General features: G+C 47.5%; 1 protein-coding gene and 1 long non-coding RNA gene across 3 annotated transcripts in view; one reads left to right on the top strand and one right to left on the bottom strand.

The window, feature by feature from the left end:
* Positions 1-18,299, top strand: part of LOC118084108 (integrator complex subunit 6-like) — a 34,750-nt gene extending 16,451 nt beyond the window's left edge. Inside the window, exons 11-19 of one of the 2 annotated variants that reach the window (XR_009557034.2) lie at positions 526-636; positions 3,985-4,200; positions 5,739-5,862; positions 7,391-7,533; positions 9,916-10,147; positions 12,722-13,123; positions 16,654-16,747; positions 17,295-17,638; positions 17,975-18,299. Coding sequence is in view for 1 of the 2 variants with exons in the window: in XM_060270549.2 (XP_060126532.1) it covers positions 526-636; positions 3,985-4,200; positions 5,739-5,862; positions 7,391-7,533; positions 9,916-10,147; positions 12,722-13,123; positions 16,654-16,747; positions 17,295-17,394 (1,422 nt within the window). In the remaining variant the exon portion in view is untranslated. Of the gene's footprint in view, positions 1-525; positions 637-3,984; positions 4,201-5,738; positions 5,863-7,390; positions 7,534-9,915; positions 10,148-12,721; positions 13,124-16,653; positions 16,748-17,294 lie in introns of both variants that reach the window. The other variant, XM_060270549.2, reaches the window with a different exon arrangement.
* A 1,027-nt stretch (positions 18,300-19,326) lies between these two features.
* LOC148686537 (uncharacterized) lies at positions 19,327-22,346 on the bottom strand. The gene is made up of 2 exons (XR_015948748.1): positions 22,266-22,346; positions 19,327-19,533 (listed from the first exon to the last, which is right to left on the bottom strand). It is a non-coding gene; the product is annotated as an uncharacterized LOC148686537 (long non-coding RNA).
* Between the last annotated feature and the right edge of the window lie 390 nt (positions 22,347-22,736).

Raw genomic sequence — 22,736 nt, 5'->3', positions numbered from 1 at the left:
CCCCCCTTGGGAATATTTCTTTGCCAAGACTGGCAATGTGGGAAAGCTGGTAGCGAAGCCCCCCTCTGCCCCCAGATAAATCTCATTTAAGAATGGGCTGGGCTAGGGAAGCTGGGAAGGGGGGGGCGGTGGGAGCGGCAGAATCCTCCCGCATTGCTTGGGCAAGATGTGTGCGCGGACTCTGGCCCTGGGTGGAATCAGCTGGTGGAATCAGCTGCAAAGTAGCCCGTTACCTGCCACATTCCAGCCGAAACCCACCGTGCTTCCACGCCAGGCGTCCTCGGACCTCCCGACGTTTTTTGGCCCCTACAACTCCTGTGACCCCTAGCTAGCAGGACCAGCGGTCAGGGGCGATGGGAATTGTAGTCCCAAAACGTCTGGGGAGCCGAGCTACGCTCGGTGTCACACTGATCCCCGTGAGGAACTTTGGGAAAAAGAAAAAAAAAAGGAAAAACTTTTTTTAAAAAAAGAAACGATTTGACCCTCTTCTTCTTCTTCCTCTTTTGTCTTTTGTTTCCCTCCTAGCCGTTAAAGAAAGCCCTAAGGATGATGGGAGTTCCGAATCTGATCTCGGATAATTTAGATTACGGACTTAGCTACAGTGTGATCTCGTACCTGAAGAAACTCAGCCAGCAGGTAGTATTGACCAAACCTTTGCAATGAGAAGCACAGTGGTACCTCTACTTACGAATAACTCGACTTACGAATGTTTCTACTTACGAACGGAGCTCCGTCCACCGTCTTGGATGCAGTTTAGATAAGATTTTTTCTGCTTACGAATTTTTTCTCCCAATGCATTCCTATGGGATTCGACTTACAATTTATTTCGACTTACGGATGTGCGTTCGGAACGCATTAAATTCGTAAGTAGAGGTACCACTGTACATAGATGATGATGATTTGTTTTTTATTTTTAGCGTGTGTTGCTCTGGTTGGATAAATGCCTTGCTTAATGGATTCCTCCCCCCCCCCTGTTTTTTGAGATGGATAAAGACTGGCCTGTGTTTCCATTTTCATGCAAGACAGGCCCTCCAGATTTTTTTTGGCCTCCGACTCCCATGATCCCGAGCGAGCAGGACCAGTGGTCAGGGGTGATGGGAATTGTCGTCTCAAAACATAGTCCTAGAGTTGGAAGAGACCCCAAGGGCCATCTAGTCCAACCCCCTGCCAAGCAGGAAACACCACCCAAGCATTCTTGACATATGGCTGACAGCAACGCGTGGCCGGGTCATCTAGTAGAATAATAGAATCATAGTTGGAAGAGACCCCTAGGGCCATCCAGTCCAACCCCCTGCCAAGCAGGAAACACCATCAAAGCATTCTTGACATGTGCCTGTCAAGCCTCTGCTTAAAGACCTCCAAAGAAGGAGACTCCACCACACTCCTTGGCAGCAAATTCCACTGTCGAACAGCTCTTACTGTCAGGAAGATTAGGTGGAATCTTCTTTCTTGTAGTTTGAATCCATTGCTCCGTGTCCGCTTCTCTGGAGCAGCAGAAAACAACCTTTCACCCTCCTCTATATGTCCGCAAGGTATATATAATTACTCCACATTTTCCCCATTCTTTGCTCGGGTTGACCCCCAATTGCCTCTGTTAAGTCTGGCCAGTTCAATATAATCAAATGATTGATTAATTTATTTTTTTGGGGCGGTGTTATATCTTTTTCCCCAATTTTTCTTTTTTTCCAATTTTTGGCAATGAGTGTTCTCGCAGTCCCTGCAGCATAAAGGATGCTTTTGTTTCATTTTGTTTAAACATTTTCTTTAGTTCTTCATACACCATGTCCCGGAATTTTTTGATTTTTTGGCAAGACCATCACATATGTATGTCCCCTCCCACTTTGTTACACCTCCAGATCTGATTTAACATATGTCAAAAAGCAGTGTCCAGGGAAGAGTAGGGAATTAAAGAAATTGAGATAAGAAAATAGAAATAGGAATAAGAATTAATATAAATAGGAAAATAGTATTAGAGAAAGAATTTTTTAATTTGGTAATTAATGTAAAGCAAGATTAGAAGAAAGTAAGAAAAGGGAAGTGATTTAGGAGTGGTAGGAAGTTAATTTTTTTAAGTTATATGTTTATAAGCCAACCAGTCCAACCCCCTGCCAAGCAGGAAACACCATCAAAGCATTCTTGACATATGGCTGTCAAGCCTCTGCTTAAAGACCTCCAAAGAAGGAGACTCCACCACAAGCCTCTGCTTAAAGACCTCCAAAGAAGAGACCCCAAGGGCCATCCAGTCCAACCCCCGGCCAAGCAGGAAACACCATCCAAGCATTCTTGACATATGGCTGTCAAGCCTCTGCTTATCATTCTTTAAAACACTTTAAATTGTCAATTATTGGTAAGACCTAGAATAAAAATAACATTCTCGGCAATACGTTCATCTTGATAACTGATAATTCTACCCATCAAGGACAATTTAAAATTAGACCATATATCCAAATCTCTCTTGATCTCATAGAAACATAGAGTTGGAAGAGACCCCAAGGGCCATCCAGTCCAACCTCCTGCCAAGCAGGAAACACCATCAAAGCATTCTTGACATATGGTTGTCAAGCCTCTGCTTAAAGACCTCCAAAGAAGGAGACTCCACCACACTCCTTGGCAGCAAATCCCACTGCCGAACAGCTCTTACTGTCAGGAAGTTCTTCCTCATGTTGAGGTCGAATCTTCTTTCTTGTAGTTTGAATCCATTACTCCGTGTCCCCTTCTCTGGAGCAGCAGAAAACAACCTTTCTCCCTCCTCTATATGACATCCTTTGATATATATTTGAACATGGCTATCATATCACCCCTTAACCTTCTCTTCTCCAGGCTAAGCATACCCAGCTCCCTCCCTAAGCCATTCATCATAAGGCATCGTTTCCAGGCCTTTGACCATTTTGGTTGCCCTCCTCTGGACACGTTCCAGCTTGTCAGTATCCTACGCGTGTTCTGTTTATGCAGGCACATCCATGCGAGTCCTGTGCTGTGCTGATCCATGATGTATCCCGCCCCCTCCCCCCCTCCCCCAGCTTATCCCTGTGATTCCACCCACCCTGTCCCATCCCATGATGTATCACGCCCCCACTTCCCCCTACCCCTGGTTCATCCCTGTGACTGATTTCACTGTGTCCTGACCTATCCCGTCCCCTCCTCCCCCAAACCCCCACCCAGGCGAGTTAGTACCTCCATTCGGCCTAGTCTGTAAAGGCTTCAGCCTAGTATGTAAACGGGAGCAGAGGTGCTGTTGAGAGGGAAGGTTTTATAGGGGCAGTACCAGTGTAGCCGCTGCTAGAGGGCGCTGGTTTGCAACCTGGTTCTTTTCCCAGAATGCATTTTTGTCTGAGCGCTTTGCGCAGCTCTGGGGCTTTCCCTCCACCCACCCCACAGCCAGCCGGCTAGAAGGGACGTCTCCCTTCTCCCTGGCCTGGCTGTGGGGCGGGTGGACGGGGAGGAGGGGATCGGAACAGCCCGATTTCGGGCTGATTCCGGCGCCCCCTCGCCCCTGCCGATCGTGGAGGAGGGGAGGTCAGATTTCGGGCTGATCCTGGCGCCCCCTCGCCCCTGAACGACCATGGCTTTCCTTGCCCCACTGTGGCCCCTCTCCTCCCGTGCCTTGGCCCCGCCCCTTGCCCCCCTAATTTTGATCTTGGCTACGCCCCTGAGAATGCGCCCTATTATTTAAAATGTATGTCTGGGTTATTTGTGGGGCCTGCCTGATGTTTTTACATGAGTAGAATGTGTGCTTTAATTTAAAATGCATCTCTGGGTTATTTGTGGGGCATAGGAATGCGTTCATATTTTTCCCCAAAAAATATAGTCCGGCCCCCCGCAAGGTCCGAGGGACAGGGGACCGGCCCCCTGCCGAAAAAGCTTGCGACTCTTTCAGCACGTAGACAGGAGGCTCGGCTTGCCTACTGACGCGGCCAGAATTTGCTTTGCGCCAGAGTTGTCTCCCCTGCCATTCGCTTAACGCGCTGCATGCTTTTGTCGCAGACGAAAATTGAGTCGGAGAGGATCATTGGGTCCGTGGGCAAGAAAGCGCCCCAGGAGACGGGCATTAAAGTCAAGAACCACGCCAGCGGCCTCTCGCCAATCCAGAACCGGGATTTCAAACAGCTGCTGCGAGGGATCTCGGGGGAATCGCCGCTCAGGCTGTCAGAAACGAGCGCCAAGGAATTTGCCGGCTTCCACATAGGGCTCTTCAACAAGGTGGGTGTACGGCGACGTCCACCGAAACGGGGAGTCATTGGGAATGGAAAGAAAAGAAAAAAGGGGGGGAAACGGGAAAGGGAGGGGATTTTTAAGTACCGGTGTCCAAGCTTTTTCCAAAGAGGGCCAGATTGGATGGAGTGAAGGGCCGTGGGGGCCGACCAAAGTTGTTGAGCTTTATTCAGGATTGAAGTTGTTGAGACCTTTTTTGGGGATTTCCCCTGAAAATTCCTGTGCTTTATTTAGGATTGAAGCAGTTAAGGTTTTTTTAGAATCATAGAGTTGGAAGAGACCCCAAGGGCCATCCAGTCCAACCCCCTGCCAAGCAGGAAACACCATCAAAGCATTCTTGACATATGGCTTTCAAGCCTCTGCTTAAAGACCTCCAAAGAAGGAGACTCCACCACAGTCCTTGGCAGCAAATTCCACTGCCGAACAGCTCTTACTGTCAGGAAGTTCTTCCTAATGTTTAGATGGAAGCTGCAAAGCAAGCAGTTTGTTCCCCTTGTTTATTTTTTCATATTTTTAATCATTTTTATTAGTTTTTTTGCAAATATTTTAAACTAACATTCAACAGCTATATAATACAGACTCCAACTCTAGGATTCTATGATCTTCACAAATGACCTTAATAGATTAGACAACTGGGTCAAAGCAAACAAGATGAATTTTAACAAGGAGAAATGTAAAGTACTACACTTGGGCAAAAAACAACAATGAAAGGCACAAATACAGGATGGGAGACACCTGGCTTGAGAGCAGTACATGTGAAAAGGATCTAGGAGTCTTGGTAGACCACAAACTTGACATGAGTCAACAGTGTGATGCAGCAGCTCAAAAAGCAAATGTAATTCTGGGCTGCATCAATAGGAGAATAGCATCTAGATCAAGGGAAGTAATAGTACCACTGTATTCTGCTCTGGTCAGACCTCACCTGGAGTACTGTGTCCAGTTCTGGGCAGCATAGTTCAAGAAGGATACTGACAAGCTGGAACGTGTCCAGAGGAGGGCAACCAAAATGGTCAAAGGCCTGGAAACGATGCCTTATGAGGAACGGCTTAGGGAGCTGGGTATGTTTAGCCTGGAGAAGAGAAGGTTAAGGGGTGATATGATAGCCATGTTCAAATATATCAAAGGATGTCATATGGAGGAGGGAGAAAGGTTGTTTTCTGCTGCTCCGGAGAAGCGGACACGGAGCAATGGATTCAAACTACAAGAAAGAAGCTTCCACCTCAACATTAGGAAGAACTTCCTGACAGTAAGAGCTGTTCGGCAGTGGGATTTGCTGCCAAGGAGTGTGGTGGAGTCTCCTTCTTTGGAGGTCTTTAAGCAGAGGCTTGACAACCATATGTCAAGAATGCTTTGATGGTGTTTCCTGCTTGGCAAGGGGGTAGGACTGGATGGCCCTTGTGGTCTCTTCCAATTCTATGATTCTATGACTGTGCCTAACGGAAGGAGCTTCGTATCCCATTGCAGGGGGCCAAACATAAAGTCATTCTATGATTCTAAATGATCTGTTTTGTTTTGACGGAAAACAGGATCTGAAGCCGCAGGCTTACAGGAACGCTTACGATATTCCTCGCCGCAGCCTTTTAGACCAGCTGACTCGCATGAGGACGAACCTGCTGAAAACACATAAGCTCATTCTGGGCCAAGACGAAGGTGGGTGCCATGTTGGCGTAGCGCTGAATGGAGGTTGTTGTTTGGTTCCTTTAGGTCAGGGGCCAGCAAACCACAGGCCGTGGGCCGGATCCAGCCCAATTGCCCTCTGGATCCGGCCCGCGAACGGTTCTGCAATTGCCACTTGGATTGGCACAATCACATTTCCCCCCCCCAGCTTTTTTTTCCGATCCCCCCCCCAACTACATCTCCCAGCATACTCCAAGGTTTCTTTCCTCCATAACCCAGTTATCAGATCTCTTTGAAATTTTACACAGATCTCAATAAGAGGATGAGGATTTCAAAAGACTTTGTTGTCGTTTAGTCGTGTCAGACTCTTCGTGACCCCATGGACCAGAGCACGCCAGGCACTCCTGTCTTGTACTGCCTCCCGCAGTTTGGTCAGACTCATGTTCGAGAACACTGTCCAACCATCTCGTCCTCTGTCGTCCCCTTCTCCTAGTGCCCTCCATCTTTCCCAACATCAGGCTCTTTTCCAGGGAGTCCCCTTCTCCTTCTGCCCTCCATCCTTCCCAACAGCAGGGTCTTTTCCAAGGATTTTTCTCTTCCCATGATGTGGCCAAAGTCTTGGAGCCTCAGCTTCAGGATCTGTTCTTCCAGTGAGCACTCAGGGCTGATTTCCTTCAGAATGGATAGGTTTGATCTTCTTGCAGTCCATGGGACTCTCAAGAGTCTCCTCCAGCACCAGAATTCAAAAGCATCAATTCTTCGGCGATCAGCCTTTTTTCTGGTCCAGCTCTCACTTCCATACAACCATAGCTGTAACTATACAGACTTTTGTCGGCAAGGTGATGTCTCTGCTTTTTAAGATGCTGTCTAGGTTTGTCATTGCTTTTCTCCCAAGAAGCAGGCGCCTTTTAATTTCGTGACTGCTGTCACCATCTGCAGTGATCAAGGAGCCCAAGAAAGTCAAATCTCTCACTGCCTCCATTTCTTCCCCTTCTATTTGCCAGGAGGTGACGGGACCAGTGGCCATGATCTTGGCTTTTTTGATGTTGAGCTTCAGACCATTCAATAGACTTTATAAATGCCTTTTTATGGAGAAAATAAAATAAAATGTACGTGTGCCGAGGGTCTTGAGAGACAGATGCCGCCGATTTTTTTGAAATGTAGAAGTGCTATAAAATGAAAACCATTTGAGAGAGAGGGGGGAAATGTAGGAGGGTGAAAGGTTGTTTTCTGCTGCTCCAGAGAAGCGGACATGGAGCAGTGGATTCAAACTACAAGAAAGAAGATTCCACCTAAACATTAGGAAGAACTTCCTGACAGTAAGAGCTGTTCGGCAGTGGGATTTGCTGCCAAGGAGTGTGGTGGAGTCTCCTTCTTAAAAACCATTTGAGATAGAGGGGGGGAAATTAGGGGGGTTTCTTTCAACCATAAGTTGAAAGTTTCATCCGAATCCCAAGATGGTGGATGACATGACCACGTTTTGACGTGATGTGGAATGACCCTTTCGGGAAGTTTTGCCTTCTGGAAATGAAGGGTGCTATCCTTTTTGTTTCTGCTGTAGACTGCCTTCATAGTGTTCCTGTGGCTCAAATGGGGAACTACCAGGAATACCTGAAGATGATGCCCGCTCCACTACGAGAAATTGACCCAGACCAGCCCAAAAGACTCCATACTTTTGGGAACCCTTTTAAGCAGGATAAGAAGGTAGGCCTATTTTATGGGGTCCCCTTCCCCTCGCCACTCCTCGCGACCCGCGAGTGAGCGGAGTTGCCAATCCCATTATATCGTCCAATCTCATTATTAAATGTGGATTATAAAATTTTTGCAAGCGTTCTGGCTACAGGGTTGAAGAAGGTACTGGATGATTTTATACACCACGTCCAAGCAGGTTTTTTGCCTGCCAGGCATATAAAGGATAATATCGGGAATTTAGTAGACGTTCTGGAATTTCTAGAGGCCAAGAGGTATACGAAGGCGATATTGACGTTTATAGATGCTGAGAAGGCCTTTGATAAGCTCTCTTGGGAGTTTTATGAAGAAAAATGTGGAAAATTTGGGAGTTGGGGAAAATTTCACGAATGGGTTGAATGCAATTTATTTTGAGCGAAATGCAAAAGTTATAGTTATTAATGTGGTGGCTGATGAAATAAGAATTGAAAAAGGAACCAGGCAAGGGTGCCCACTTTCCCCTTTGTTGTTTGTAACCATAGCTGCCAAGTGTCCCGTTTTCCCCGGGAAATCCCCGTTTTCCCAGATGGATCTAATGGTCAGGGGTCCCTTTACCTAACAGTAAAAAGTACTCTGACAATTGATGATTCCAAAAATGAAAGCTTCCCCTGGTTGTCGATATGAAGAGGATGCAAGCAAGGTTCAACCTTTCTGTAAAAGGAATAAATCAATGATTTAAAGCCTTACTGGCGATTTAAATCTATTTGACTTGAATCCAATCCACCCAGATTTGTGGAGGATTGACACCCAGCGACTTCAAACCAAAGTTGCTGCCAAGTTGCTTTCTCCTAGACAGGCTCTGATGATTGGACAAGGGCAGGGGTCAGCAGGAGTGAGAAGCATAGCTGCCAAGTCTCCTGTCTTCCCCGGGAAATCCCTGTTTTTTCCTGCTGTTCTTAGCTGAAAAAACAGATTTTTTTTTGTTTCCCCGCGGTTTATTCTGGCGCGGCGGCCATTTTGGAACTGGGCAGAGCAGCATCCAAAGTCGCTTCTGAGCATGCCCCGCCCAGTTCCAAAATGGTGGCAGTGCTACTTCCTGTCTGCTACTTCCGGCCCTGTCCCTTATTTCTCGGACAGCAACTTCAGGCATGGTTTATAACAGTTCTGGAAGTCTTGCTGTCTATGATTAGGGATGAAGAAAAGGCCAATGGAATTGTGGTGGGGGCTAAGCAATATAAATTAAACAGCCTTTGCAGACGGACGATCTAGTTTTGACAACGCAGGACCCAGAAACCAGCCTTATTAAAGCGCTGGATATAACACAGGAGTTCGGACAAGTTGCAGGATTTCAATTGAACAAGACTAAAACGAAAGTCTTAGGGAAAAAACCTCACATTAGAGGGGGAAAATAGGTTACAGGAGACTAGTGGCTTGATGTTTGTAAAGAAGAAGTACTTGGGTGTAAATACGATAGCAAAAAACTTGAATTTGTACAAAGGTAACGATGGAAAAATGTGGAACGAGATCAAGAGAGATTTGGGTATATGGTCTAATTTGAAATTGTCCTTGATGGGTAGAATTATCAGTTATCAAGATGAATGTATTGCCGAGAATGTACCGGAGTACTGTGTCCAGTTCTGGGCACCACAGTTCAAGAAGGATACTGACAAGCTGGAACGTGTCCAGAGGAGGGCAACCAAAATGGTCAAAGGCCTGGAAACGATGCCTTATGATGAACGGCTTAGGTAGCTGGGTATGTTTAGCCTGGGGAAGAGAAGGTTAAGGGGTGATATGATAGCCATGTTCAAATATATATCAAAGGATGTCATATAGAGGAGGGAGAAAGGTTGTTTTCTGCTGCCCCAGAGAAGCGGACACAGAGCAATGGATTTAAACTACAAGAAAGAAGCTTCTACCTCAACATTAGGAAGAACTTCCTGACAGTGAGAGCTGTTCGGCAGTGGGATTTGCTGCCAAGGAGTGTGGTGGAGTCTCCTTCTTTGGAGGTCTTTAAGCAGAGGCTTGACAGGCATATGTCAAGAATGCTTTGATGGTGTTTCCTGCTCGGCAGGAGGTTGGACTGGATGGCCCTTGGGGTCTCTTCCAACTCTATGTTTCTATGAGATCAAGAGAGATCTGGATATATGGTCTAATTTGAAATTGTCCTTGATGGGTAGAATTATCAGTTATCAAGAGAACGTATTGCCGAGAATGTTATTTTTATTCCAGGTCTTACCAATAATTGACAATTTAAAGTGTTTTAAAGAATGATAAGCAGAGGCTTGACAGCCATATGTCAAGAATGCTTGGATGGTGTTTCCTGCTTGGCCGGGGGTTGGACTGGATGGCCCTTGGGGTCTCTTCCAACTCTAGGATTCTATGTGGGTTGTTCTTAACGGCTGGCGACTTGTCTTCCAGGGCATGATGATCGACGAAGCGGACGAGTTTGTCGCTGGTCCCCAGAACAAAGTCAAGCGCCCAGGAGAGCCCAACACGCCGGCTTCTCTGAAAAGGAGGCGCAGCTTGTCTCCGCTGCTGAGACGGCCCCAGTCCCCCCCGGCGATAGCCAACCACGTCAGTGGGAAGGGCCCCCCTTCTGCTTCAGGAGCCCCAGCGAACCCCACCCTCAAAGCCATGCCAGCTCTCAATGGTAATTTGTGCTTGGCCTCCTAAAGGCTCCCTGAGCAATTGCCGCATGCATTTTTTATTTTTTATTTTGGCCTTGTGTGCACGGAGCTTTTGTCTTCCGGAATCCTTTTTCTAAGCACAGTACCTGAACTGTTTGAGGCTATTGTAATAAACGATGCCAGAAGGATGTCATATAGAGGAGGGAGAAAGGTTGTTTTCTGCTGCTCCAGAGAAGCGGACACGGAGCAATGGATTCAAACCACAAGAAAGAAGCTTCCACCTCAACATTAGGAAGAACTTCCTGACAGCAAGAGCTGTGCGGCAGTGGGAGTTGCTGCCAAGGAGTGTGGTGGAGTCTCCTTCTTTGGAGGTCTTTAAGCAGAGGCTTGACAGGCATATGTCAAGAATGCTTGGGTGGTGTTTCCTGCTTGGCAAGGGGGTTGGACTGGATGGCCCTTGTGGTCTCTTCCAACTCTATGATTCTATGATCCTTTTTGGTGCACCTCCAGGGTCCCGGAGGACCAGAAAGAGCTTCCGCCCATGTGCCATTGTCATTTCCGATGCACTTCCCGGGTTGCTGGGGGCCATTCTCCGGGGGCCACTCTCACAGAGTTGAAGACCGGCAGCGATACCAGTGATACTGTATTTTCTGTCGTATTAAGACCACCCCCAACTTTTCCAATTAAAATATAGAGTTTGGGATATTCTTGCTGTATATAAGACTACCCCTCTTCCTATGATCATCCGTGGGCCAGACATGCCCGCGCTGCCCATATCAAAAAATCTCCGCAGCACCAAAAAACCGCCCTTGTGCATGTCCGGAAGCCGGAAATCGCGCCTGGACATGCGCAGAAGCGATTTCCGGCGCCGCGCTGCCTATTTCCAAAATGTTCGCAGTGCCAGAAATCGCTTCTGCCACTGCCTATAAGACATCCCCTGGCTTCTGAGAAGATTTTCCTAGGTTAAAAAGTAGTCTTATACGCAGGGTGGATTTGATTTAAATCAAACTGATTTAAATCACGATTTAAATCACTAGTCAGTAAGGCTTGATTTAAATCATAGTTTTCTACATAAAGACTAATCCTTGCTGGTATAACTTTAATATGCTGGTAGATGAAGATTTTTAGGGTTTTCATATTAGTTTTTTTACCCCCAGTTTAATAGAGTAATCATTCATATTTGGGCAACTTTTCTGTTGTACTTAGGAAGGAGAAAAATAATCATTACCTTAATAATAACAATTTAAATAGATTTATTCAACTGAAACAATAACATTACAGCATATGTTATTCGCTTAAACAAACATCCATGTTTGTTAAGTAATTTGGCTAAACAAAAACAAAATATATATATTTTAAGAAACTTAGACTGTCAGCCCAGACTACACATGAAAAACTTAAATACTGTCCACTCCAAACAATCAGAAAAATATTGTTTCTATTCTATTCACGGAACTTCTTGAAACTTGGCACTGAAGGGGTTGTTTCTGTATTCATAGGTTTGTAGAACAATAGGATTAAGGTCTTTTTCTCAACTTTGTTCATGTTATAACATTTTTGCTGTGAAGAAGAGGCATCTCTGTTGAGTCAAATTCAGTTTTGAGAACTGCAAAAGTAAACCAAGCATCTGTGATAATATCTAGCAGGCAGAGAAACTGCCCAAAAACCTCTGGAAGTGCGTTGCATTGTGAATGGATTAATGGAATTTATTTACCCAAAAAATTAAACATATGCAACCTTATTCTACATAATTAAAAATCTAATCTTTATTTCAAGATGGAATAACCTTTGGATGGTAATATATGTTCCTCAAAAAGCATTTTATTTTAAAAAATCCGATTTTTATTTATTTATTTATTTTAAATCATTGATTTTTATCCACCTTGCTTATACGCAGGAAAATACAGTACCACCTTTTTTGGGGGGGGGGTTTTCAAGTCAAAGTTGCTGGACATTTTTTTTAGGCAGGAGACCCCCTCTTTTTTATGGGTTCCGGGAGGCCCTCTTTTGGGAGTTCAGGTCTACGTTGTTGGGCTTTTCGGGAGGAGGAAAGCTGCTTTTGGGGGGGGGGTTCATGTCTTAAGATGCTGAGCTTTTTTGGGAAGGGAATGCCTGCTTTTGGCGGGGTCAGGTCAAAGCTGTTGACCTTTTTTGGGGGAGCCAGTGATCTACCACCAGGTGGCACTGTGGGTTAAACCACTGAGCCTAGGGCTTGCTGATCAGAAGGTCGGCGGTTCGAATCCCTGTGATGGGGTGAGCTCCCGTCGTTCGGTCCCAGCTCCTGCCAACCTAGCAGTTTGAAAGCACGTCAAAATGCAAGTAGATAAATAGGAATCGCTGCAGCGGGAAGGTAAACGGCGTTTCCATGTGCTGCTCTGGTTTGCCAGAAGCGGCTTTGTCATGCTGGCCACATGACCTGGAAGCTGTATGCTGGCTCCCTTGGCCAATAATGCTAGATGAGCACGCAACCCCAGAGTCGGTTACGACTGGACCTAATGGTCAGGGGTCCCTTTACCTTTAGTGATCTACCACAGGTGTCCTGTGGTATTGCATTGAACATTCAGAAACTTTCCTAAGAGAGATCTTTCTTCTGGCAGATCCAAACAGCAACGTGGTCCCGGATAGCAACGCCGAGAAGAAAGCAGAGCACTTCCAGTCCCCGGACAGGCAGGGAGACGGGCTGCCTGTGCCGGCAATGGCCTTGATCCCCCCGCCCCCGGCCGCCCTGGCGGACGATGACCTGCCCGGCGAGGAGGTGGACTCCCTGCCCTGCGAGCTGAATTGCCTCGGGGAAGACGGGTTAGATCTCCGGCCTGTTGCCGGCTCCCTGCTTCGCCGGCCTGTCAGCTACAGCGTGTCTTCAGGGGACGCCAAACTCCTGCCCGGATCCGCACCCGGGGCCGCGCCCCACGCGGTGAAGCTCACGCCCAGCATGTTTGAAGGGAGCAACGAAGTGATCAAAATCAAAGTGATGAAGGAGGTCCGCAAGCCCGGGAGAAGTGAGTGTAGGAGGGGGGGGGCTTGGTAATAATAATAATAATAATAATAATAATAATAATAATAATAATAATATATTATTTATACCCAGCCACTCTGGGCGGCTTCCAACAAAACATTAAAATACAGAAATCCATCAAACATTAAAAGCTTCCCCAAACAGGGCTGCCTTGAGATGCCTTCTAAAGGTCTGGTAGTTGTTGTTCTCTTTGACCTCTAGTGGGAGGGCGTTCGACAGGGCGGGCGCCACCACCGAGAAGGCCCTCTCCCTGGTTCCCTGCGACTTGGCTTCTCGTAGCGAGGGAACCGCCAGAAGGCCCTCGGAGCTGGACCTCAGGGTCCGGGCAGAACAATGGGGGGGGAGACGCTCCTTCAGGTATCCTGGACCGAGGCCGTTTAGGGCTTTCAAGGTCGACACCAACACTTTGAATTGTGCTCAGAAATGTCCCGGGAGCCAATGTAGATCTTTCAAGACCGGTGTTATGTGGTCTCGGTGGCCGCTCCCAGTCACCAGTCTAGCTGCCGCATTCTGGATTACTTGTAGTTTCCGAGTCACCACGTAGAGTGCATTGCAGTAGTCCAAGCGGGAGATAACCAGAGCATGCACCACTCTGGCGAGGCAGTCTGTGGGCAGGTAGGGTCTCATCCTGCGTACCAGATGGAGCTGATAGACACAGAATGGACCTGCGCCTCCACGGACAGCTGTGAGTCCAAAGTGACTCCCAGACTGCGCACCTGGTCCTTCAGGGCCACAGTGACCCCATTCAGAACCAGGGAGTCCTCCACACCTGCCCGCATCCTGTCCCCCGCAAACAGTATCTCTGTCTTGTCAGGATTCAACCTCAATCTGTTAGCCGCCATCTATCCTCCAACCCTTGTCTGAAGGGAAGTCCCACCAGCCCAGATAGAGCACCAGGGCAGCCGAAAGCCGCCTCTTTTTCCCCACAGGGGTGAAATGGAACAAGCGGCTCCGAAGAAGCTTGTGGCACTTCGGTCTCCGTTGCTAGCATTTATGGCAGGGACACTTCAGTTCCCGGGCGGAAGAAAGGTGCGGGGCAATTGCTACGGCCCCGGTCTTGCTTGGCACCTTTTGGAATTTTTTTTTTGAGTTGGCAGAAATGCAATTGTAGAGTTTGTCTGTAAATGGCAGGAGCCGCCCGTCATAGTGGAATTCACATTTAGAAACCACGAGGGAAAGTGATTTGTCCCTTTGGCGTGGGGTGCTGTTACAAAAGGGGAGAGGAGGAAATCGGTGCTAGCAGGAGAAAACGTCCTTTCTCCAATGAGGAGGGTCAAGTCGAGGCGTATCTTGGTTTCAGCAAGGCCTTTGATAAGGTGCCCCATGAGATTCTTCTAAAGAAGCTGGTAAAATGTGGGCTAGACAATGCTACCATCCAGTGGATTTGTAACTGGCTGGCTGACCGAACCCAAAGGGTGCTCATCAATGGCTCCTCTTCACCCTGGAGAGTAGTGACTAGTGGGAAGAACCACAGGGTTCTGTCTTGGGCCCAGTCTTATTCAACATCTTTATCAATGACTTGGATGATGGGCTTGAGGGCATCCTGAGCCAGTTTGCAGATGACACCAAGTTGGGAGGGGTGGCTAATACCCCAGAGGACAGGATCACACTTCAAAATGACCTGAACAGATTAGACAACTGGGTCAAAGCAAACAAGATGAATTTTAACAGGGAGAAATGTAAAGTACTACACCTGGAGGGGGGGGGGAGAAAGACACAAATACAGGATGAGTGACATCTGGCTTGAGAGCAGTACATGTGAAAAGGACCCAGGAGTCTTGGTAGACCACAAACTTGACATGAGTCAACAGTGTGATGTAGCAGCTCAAAAAGCCAATGCAATTCTGGGCTGCATCAATAGGAGTATAGCGTCTAGATCAAGGGAAGTAATAGTGTAGCCTTATCAGCTAGTAAGGGTCCATTTAAGTTGCACCCAGGCAAGGACAAAAGATAGTCAAAACGACACCGGGGTTGAGTTCTTCCAGAGAAGGAATTTTATTCCTTATTAATAAGAGACTCAAGGTGGCTAGTTCCACGACATGAGTAAAGAAACACAAATTGCAAAGCTCTCTTATACCCTTCTTTTGGGCTCTTTCCTCCTCCCTGTAAATGTGCGCACGCAAGGGGTTCACGCACGCAAGGGGGTCACTAGTACACGTCCTGTGCGTAAACACATGCTGGCTTAACAAAGCCTTTAGCCTTCAGTTTACGCGTCAAGCTAGCACTTCCAGCCGCCTTGAGTGCATAGACGCAAAGGCAAAAGGTCAGAAACATCGGGGCAAAGGCAGGGGTAACATAAACAGGACTATAGGCGACATCTTCCCCCCCTTCACATCATCTATGCGTATTGTCAATTATTGTCGAATTCATATCTCTGGCTCGCCCTGGTGCCCTTGGGTAAGTTCCATGTCTTCGGCAGCTAACACATCATTCCCTTTGATAAGAGGAATGTTTTCATTTTACAAGGCTGTTCTGTCTTCCAGTCAGTTCTTATGCAATGCCTCCTTCTCAGGCTTACCCTTTGGCATAGAGGCTAAGCCAGGGATATGGGGGGGCTAAGCCATACACTCACAATTATACAATGCAGGCAATGCAAACTTATAGGATCCGATCTAGCTCAATAATACAATTTGCAAATCACTCTCTTCAATAGTACCACTGTATTCTGCTCTGGTCAGACCTCACCTGGAGTACTGTGTCCAGTTCTGGGCACCACAGTTCAAGAAGGATACTGACAAGCTGGAACGTGTCCAGAAGAGGGCAACCAAAATGGTCAAAGGCCTGGAAACAATGCCTTATGAGGAACGGCTTAGGGAGGGATTTGGGCATGTTTAGCCTGGAGAAGAGAAGGTTAAGGGGGTGATATGATAGCCATGTTCAAATAAATAAAAGGATGTCATATGGAGGAGGGAGAAATATTGTTTTCTGCTGCTCCAGAGAAGCGGACACGGAGCAATGGATTCAAACCTCAAGAAAGAAAATTCCACCTAAACATTAGGAATACCTTCCTGACAGTAAGAGCTGTTCGGCAGTTGAATTTGCTGCCAAAGAGTGTGGTGAAGTCTCCTTCTTTGGAGGTCTTTAAGCAGAGGCTTGACAGCCATATGTCAAGAATGCTTTGGTGGTGTTTCCTGCTTGGCAGGGGGTTGGACTGGATGGCCCTTGGGGTCTCTTCCAACTCTTATGATTCTATGAAGGGGGTTGGACTAGATGACCCTTGTGGTCTCTGCCAACTCTAGGATTCTATTATTCTAAGGCAGCAGACTGGCTCATTTCTCACCAGGCTTCTCCCATGCACAAACAGCTATGCCCCGGAGAGAAGAGGAGTGGCTTTAGGAGGACGCGGAGGGTCTGAAAAGGGAAAAAATCCCACCATGCTTAGCTTCCAGCACTGTGGGAGAGTTTGAGATAGCAGCCACTGCTTGAAAGCAAAGGGCAGGGTTGAGGGCAGGATTCTGGTGGTCTTAGCAACGCTACCATGACCTCACGCTTTGTTTTCTTTTTTAATGGCAGATTTCGAGAAGATTTTCTCTCTCCTCGAAGAAGTTCAAGGCCCTGTTGAAATTCAGAAATATTTCATTGAGTTTGCCATCAAGGAAGCAGCAAGGTTTGTATCCGGGTGACATGTTCAAAGCTCGAGCAGCTATGTGCATATGTTGTTTGCTTACCTTCCAAGTCCCGGATTGCAGAATTAGGGACCGGCAGCCGTGGGACACCGGAAGTTGCGTCGACGTAACTTCCAGTGTCGCTTTGCCCTTCTATGGGCACCAAAAATGGCCGCCGCCAGCTTCGCAAGTCGCTTGTACACGTCAGGAAGTGCGTTGACACAACTACCGGTGTCGGCCATTTTTGCAAGTTGCTTCGACTCACCTCCTGACATGCGTACAAGTGACTTTCGAAGCCGGTGACGGCCATTTTTGGTGCCCATAGAAGGGCAAATCGGAAAGGAAAATCACGGAGAAAAACGGGAGACGAAGTGACAAGGGGGACCACCTGGAAAAGATAAGTAAAAACGGGGGGTTTCCCGGGGAAAAACGGGGTACCTGGCAGCTATGGTTGGTTGGTTGGTTGTTGTTGGTTTCCGAGGGGAAACGTGGAACGGAAGTGCCAGACCCACCTTAAACTGCTCCCCCTTCCCCCCTTCTTTCTCTTAGGTTTAAAAAGCGGGTGTTAATCCAGCACTTGGAGAGAATACTCGAGGAAATAGACTTTGCCAGCCTGCACCACAGAGTTAATCATGTTAACAGTAGATAATAGCGCCCCAGCGAGACGAGAGCAAGTTTGCTACGTGGAAGAGGACGCGGCAGCGGGGGCTGCTTTTCTGCTGGAGTCCGAGAAGAAGGGTGGCGTTTTGACCTTTGCAAGCCTCTCTCGATGGAAACCGGGCTGTGACCTCGAAGGACTTGCTGCAAGGGGGGCCTGGCGTCCCCGCATTGAAGGGCCTGATTCTGCTCAAGGGGCTAAAGGGAAAAACACTCCGTGCTGCCCTCGGCCGCAGGTGATAAGAATTTACTCCTTTACGCTTTTTAAAGAGCTGCTTTAGGCGACAGGTCGGATCTGGCCAAAGAGAAAGGCATAGACGTTTGATCTGCATTTGTTCGGAGAGAGTCTTGGTTCAGAAAGGGGGTAAAAGAGAGAGAGAGAGAAATCAATCCCTTCGTGACGGCAGCGCGCATTGCTGCTGCTACAGACACGGAGGCAGAACCTCCGGGGAACCGGTAGCCGACCCGGGCGCGAGTTTTCAGGGTGACGTTGCATTTGAGAATAAAGAAACTGTTGAAACTGGGTTGAGGAAAAGCAACCTGCCTCAGCCTCTCTTCTCTTTTGTCTGCAGACTTTATGAAAAGCGCGTGGCATTCATCTTCTCTTTCATCTTGTGAAGAGGACGGAGTCTCTTCACGTGGACTTTGACCTCAGAAACGCTTAGAAGGGATCTTTGTTTTTTTTTAAAAAAACGAAACGAAATACCCCCCAAATATTATGTGTGTGTGTGTGTGTGTGTTCTACTTTTTAAACGTTCACACGAAAAGAGATTATTTTGGACGGTGTCCTTAATTTGATAGATCAAACTCTGTGTGTGTGTGTGTGTGTGTGTGTGTACGAGATGGATTATTTTTTTTTAGCACCTTACAGAATAAAAATCGTTTTATGGTTTCCTACGAAGCACCTAATCGGAATGAGGTGCTGGCGAGGAATCCCAGTTGCCTGCGAGCGCCGGAAACAAAGAGAGCAGAAGGCGGTCCCCCAAACACAGAAGACCCCCCCTTCTGTTTCCTTCCTCCAAAAGACCACTTGGAACACACATTTCTTCATTGCAGGAGGAGCCGGTTCACATGGTTTGCTTTGACTCTAGAGTTGCCATCCGACTTGCCACCGAGAGCCGACGAGCGCCCCTGGGGCTGGTGGTGGTCGGGGCTGGTGGTGGCCGGGTGGCGGTGGGATGGCACGGCGCACATGCTAAAGTTTTCCAGGGCTGAAGCATGGCGGGCCAGTTAGGAGGGAGGGGCGTCAGCGTCACGCCAGGCAGCCAATAACGCGCCGCTATGCCAGAGGGTCAGCCAGGGCTTGTCCATGGCTGCAAGTCCATAAAATAGAGTATGTCCCAAACTCTATATTTTAACTTGAAAAGTGGGGGGGGGGGCTCTTATACGCCCACTCGACTTATACGCCGGAATATACGGTATGTTCTCCAGTCACTGGCGGGTTGTCCTTTTGCGTTCCATGGTGGTGTTTAGCATGCCAAGGACTTTATGTTTGGGCCCCTACAATGGGACACGACACTCCTTCCGTTCACACCTGCCAAGTTGCTGCCGGAGAAATAAGCGACCGGGCCGGAAACAGCAAACCGGAAGTAGCGCTGCCGCCATTTTGGAACTGGGCGGAGCAGGCTCAGAAGCAGCTTTTGAGACTGCTCTGCCCCGTTCCAAAATGGCCGCAGCACCGGAAGTCGCACTGCAGCCGTTTTGGAACTGGGCAGAGCAGCGTCAAACGTTGCTTCTGAGCATGCGGCCACCGCGCCAGAATAAACCGGGTAAAACAAAAAAAAAATCCGGTTTTTTCAGCTAGGAACAGCTGGGGAAACGGGGATTTCCTGGGGAAAACGGGAGACTTGGCAGCTATGGATTAATGACATATGCTGAAATTGCCCAAGGTTCGCCCACGGTTTCCCAGAAATAACTCCTCATATTTTGTATGGGCTAATTTATTTGATGTTAATGTAGAACATTATTTGCGCAACAGAGCTTCGGTTCTTAATCTGAGCAGCTGCCACGGCACTAGTTTGGCTCACATTTGATCGAACCCTTTGCGAGGGAAGCTTCCGCCGTACGCCCCATCAAGACGACTTGCACCTTCCAGGTGGAAGCGTCCCAGATCTGAAGATCATCTTATTTCCTTTTTAAATTTTTTTAAAAATAATTTTTATTGATTTTAAAAATAGAAATAAAACAAAACATCCAACTAAAATAGAACAAAGCAAGTACACAAATAATCCATCATATAAATCCAACATAATTTAACCTATCTTCTACAACAGGCATCCCCAAACTTCGGCCCTCCAGATGTTTTGGACTACAATTCCCATCTTCCCCGACCACTGGTCCTGTTAGCTAGGGATCATGGGAGTTGTAGACCAAAACATCTGGAGGGCCGCAGTTTGGGGACGCCTTAACTTGCGCCTTTTCACGTTCACCTATATTCATATCTTGTACATTTCAACTTCCCCTTCTCTTCCTCCCTGGCTTCAAATTTATTACTGTTCTCACTGCTTCTATTTATTTTCCTCTTGGGAGCTTTACAAGATATTTGTCTTCAACCCAAGTTCCTTCATATATATTCCAAATTTTCCCCAATTTTCCTTGTTATTCGAACCACCCCTTATCGAACTTGTCAATTTGGCCAAATCGATGTAACTAATTGCTTTCTCTTGCCAATCTCTTATAGTTGGGACCTCCTGGCTCCTCCATAATTTAGCAATTAGAATTCTTACTGCCGCCGCTGAGCATAAAAATACCTTTTCATCCTTTTTGTCCACTTCTTTATCAACCATTCCTAGTAGGAAAGACTCAGGAGTTGTTTTTTAATATTATATTTAAATATTTTCTTAAGCTCTTCTAATACCCCACTCCAAAAAGGCTTAATATTGGCACAGTGCCACCATATATGTGTGAATGAGCCTATTCCTGACAGTAAGCTGTTCGGCAGTGGAATTTGCTACCAAGGAGTGTGGTGGAGTCTCCTTCTTTGGAGGTCTTTAAGCAGAGGCTTGACAGGCATATGTCAAGAATGCTTTGATGGTGTTTCCTCCTTGGCAGGGGGTTGGACTGGATGGCCCTCGTGGTCTCTTCCAACTCTATGATTCTATGATTCTTCCTGACACCTCTAGCACTGGTTATTTTTTATTTTTATACATTTGACAAATTTTAACTGGTGTCAAATACCACCTCTAAAACATTTTGATTAAATGTTTCTCTCATTGCCTCTGATGCCGTAAATTTCCAAGTTACACTCCATAGTCTTTCCCACTTATCCATTTCTATTGGATAAGAAGCTGGTAAAATGTGGGCTAGACAATGCTCCCATTCAGTGGATTTGTAACTGGCTGGCTGACCGAGCCCAAAGGGTGCTCATCAATGGGCTTGAGGGCATCCTGAGCCAGTTTGCAGATGACACCAAGTTGGGAGGGGTGGCTAATACCCTAGAGGACAGGATTACATTTCCACATGACCTTAATAGATTAGACAACTGGGCCAAAGCAAACAAGATGAATTTTAACAAGGAGAAATGTAAAGTACTACACTTGGGCAAAATAAGAGAAAGGCACAAATACAGGATGGGAGACACCTGTACATGTGAAAAGGATCTAGGAGTCTCGGTAGACCACAAACTTGACATTAGTCAGCAGTGTGATGCAGCAGCTCAAAAAGCCAATGCAATTCTGGGCTGCATCAATAGGAGTATAGCATCTAGATCAAGGGAATTAATAGTACCACTGTATTCTGCTCTGGTCAGACCACACCTGGGCACCACAGTTTAAGAAGGATACTGACAAGCTGGAACGTGTCCAGAGGAGGGCAGCCTGGAAATAGGGGTCTCTTCCAACTCTAGGATTCTATGGAGGGATGCAGCAAAACACAAATTTTGGATTTGCAGGGCACACCTTTCCTTAAGTAAATTGGTGGCGAAATATTTAAAGACTAGCTGGCCAGGCCACGCGTTGCTGTGGCTCATCCCTGTGATTCCCTCCCCACCCTGTCCCGATCCATGACCTATCCTGTCCCCTCCTACCACAACCCACACCCAGGCGAGTCCCCACCATACCTGCCAAGTTGCTGTCAGAGAAATAAGGGACTGGGCCGGAAATAGCAGACCGGAAGTAGGTCATGATAGAATTGGAAGAGACCCCAAGGGCCATCCAGTCCAACCCCCTGCCAAGCAGGAAACACCATCAAAGCATTCTTGACATATGGCTGTCAAGCCTCCGCTTAAAGGCCTCCAAAGAAGGAGACTCCGCCACACTTCTTGGCAGCACATTCCACTGTTGAACAGCTCTTACTGTCCTCATCCTCTTGCTCCCATCGGACCTCCTTGCTCCCATCGGAGTAGAAGTGAGGTCCCCATTTCTTCTGGTCTGAGGCCTTTACCACGGAGGCTGTCGGCTTTCACATACACCAGCATGGTGAATAGGCTATCATTTCAAAATGCATTAGACGGTCTACTTGAAAATAAAAGAACCCCTGCAAAATAAAAGAACCCCAAGCCTGGTCGATGAAGGGAACGCTGTGGATGTAGCCTATATTGATTTCAAGCAAGGCCTTTGACAAGGTGCCCCATGACATTCTTGTAAAGAAGCTGGTAAAATGCAGGCTAGACGGGGGTTGGACTGGATGGCCCTAGGGGTCTCTTCCAACTCTAGGATTCTATGGAGGGATGCAGCAAAACACAAATTTGGGATCTGCAGGGCACACCTTTGCTTAAGTAAATTGACGGCGAAATATTTAAAGACTAGCTGGCCAGGCCACGCATTGCTGTGGCTCATCCCTGCGATTCCCCCCACCCTGTCCCGATCCATGACCTATCCTGTCCCCTCCTGCCGCAACCCACACTCAAGCGAGTCCCCACCATACCTGCCAAGTTGCTGTCAGAGACATAAGGGACCGGGCTGGAAAGAGCAGACCAGAAGTAGCGCTGCCGCCATTTTGGAACTGGGCGGAGCCTGCTCAGAAGCGACTTTTGGTGCTGCTTTGCCCAGTTCCAAAATGGCCACCGCGCCAGAAGTCGCACTGCAGCCATTTTGGAACTGGGCAGAGGAGCACCAAAAGTCGCTTCTGAGCATGCTCCGCCCAGCTCCAAAATGGCCGCTGCACCAGAATAAACCGGGAAAAAACCTTTTCAGCTAGGAACAGCTGGAAAAACAGGGATTTCCCGGGGGAAACGGGAGACTTGGCAGCTATGGTCCCCACCTCCATTCTGCCTCTTTATATATTTGAAAGGATGTCATATAGAGGAGGGATTCAATCTAGTACAGTAAAACGCAACCCTTTTCTGAATGAAAGGGAAAATGATGGGTGCATTGAAAACCACCCTTCAGCTTGATA

This window comes from Zootoca vivipara, chromosome Z2, assembly GCF_965207765.1.
Source record: "Zootoca vivipara chromosome Z2, rZooViv2.hap1.1, whole genome shotgun sequence".
In the NCBI taxonomy this organism is placed as follows: Eukaryota; Metazoa; Chordata; class Lepidosauria; order Squamata; family Lacertidae; genus Zootoca; species Zootoca vivipara.
The sequence above is the reverse complement of the archived record's forward strand: the minus strand, read 5'-3'. Positions and strand labels throughout refer to the sequence as shown.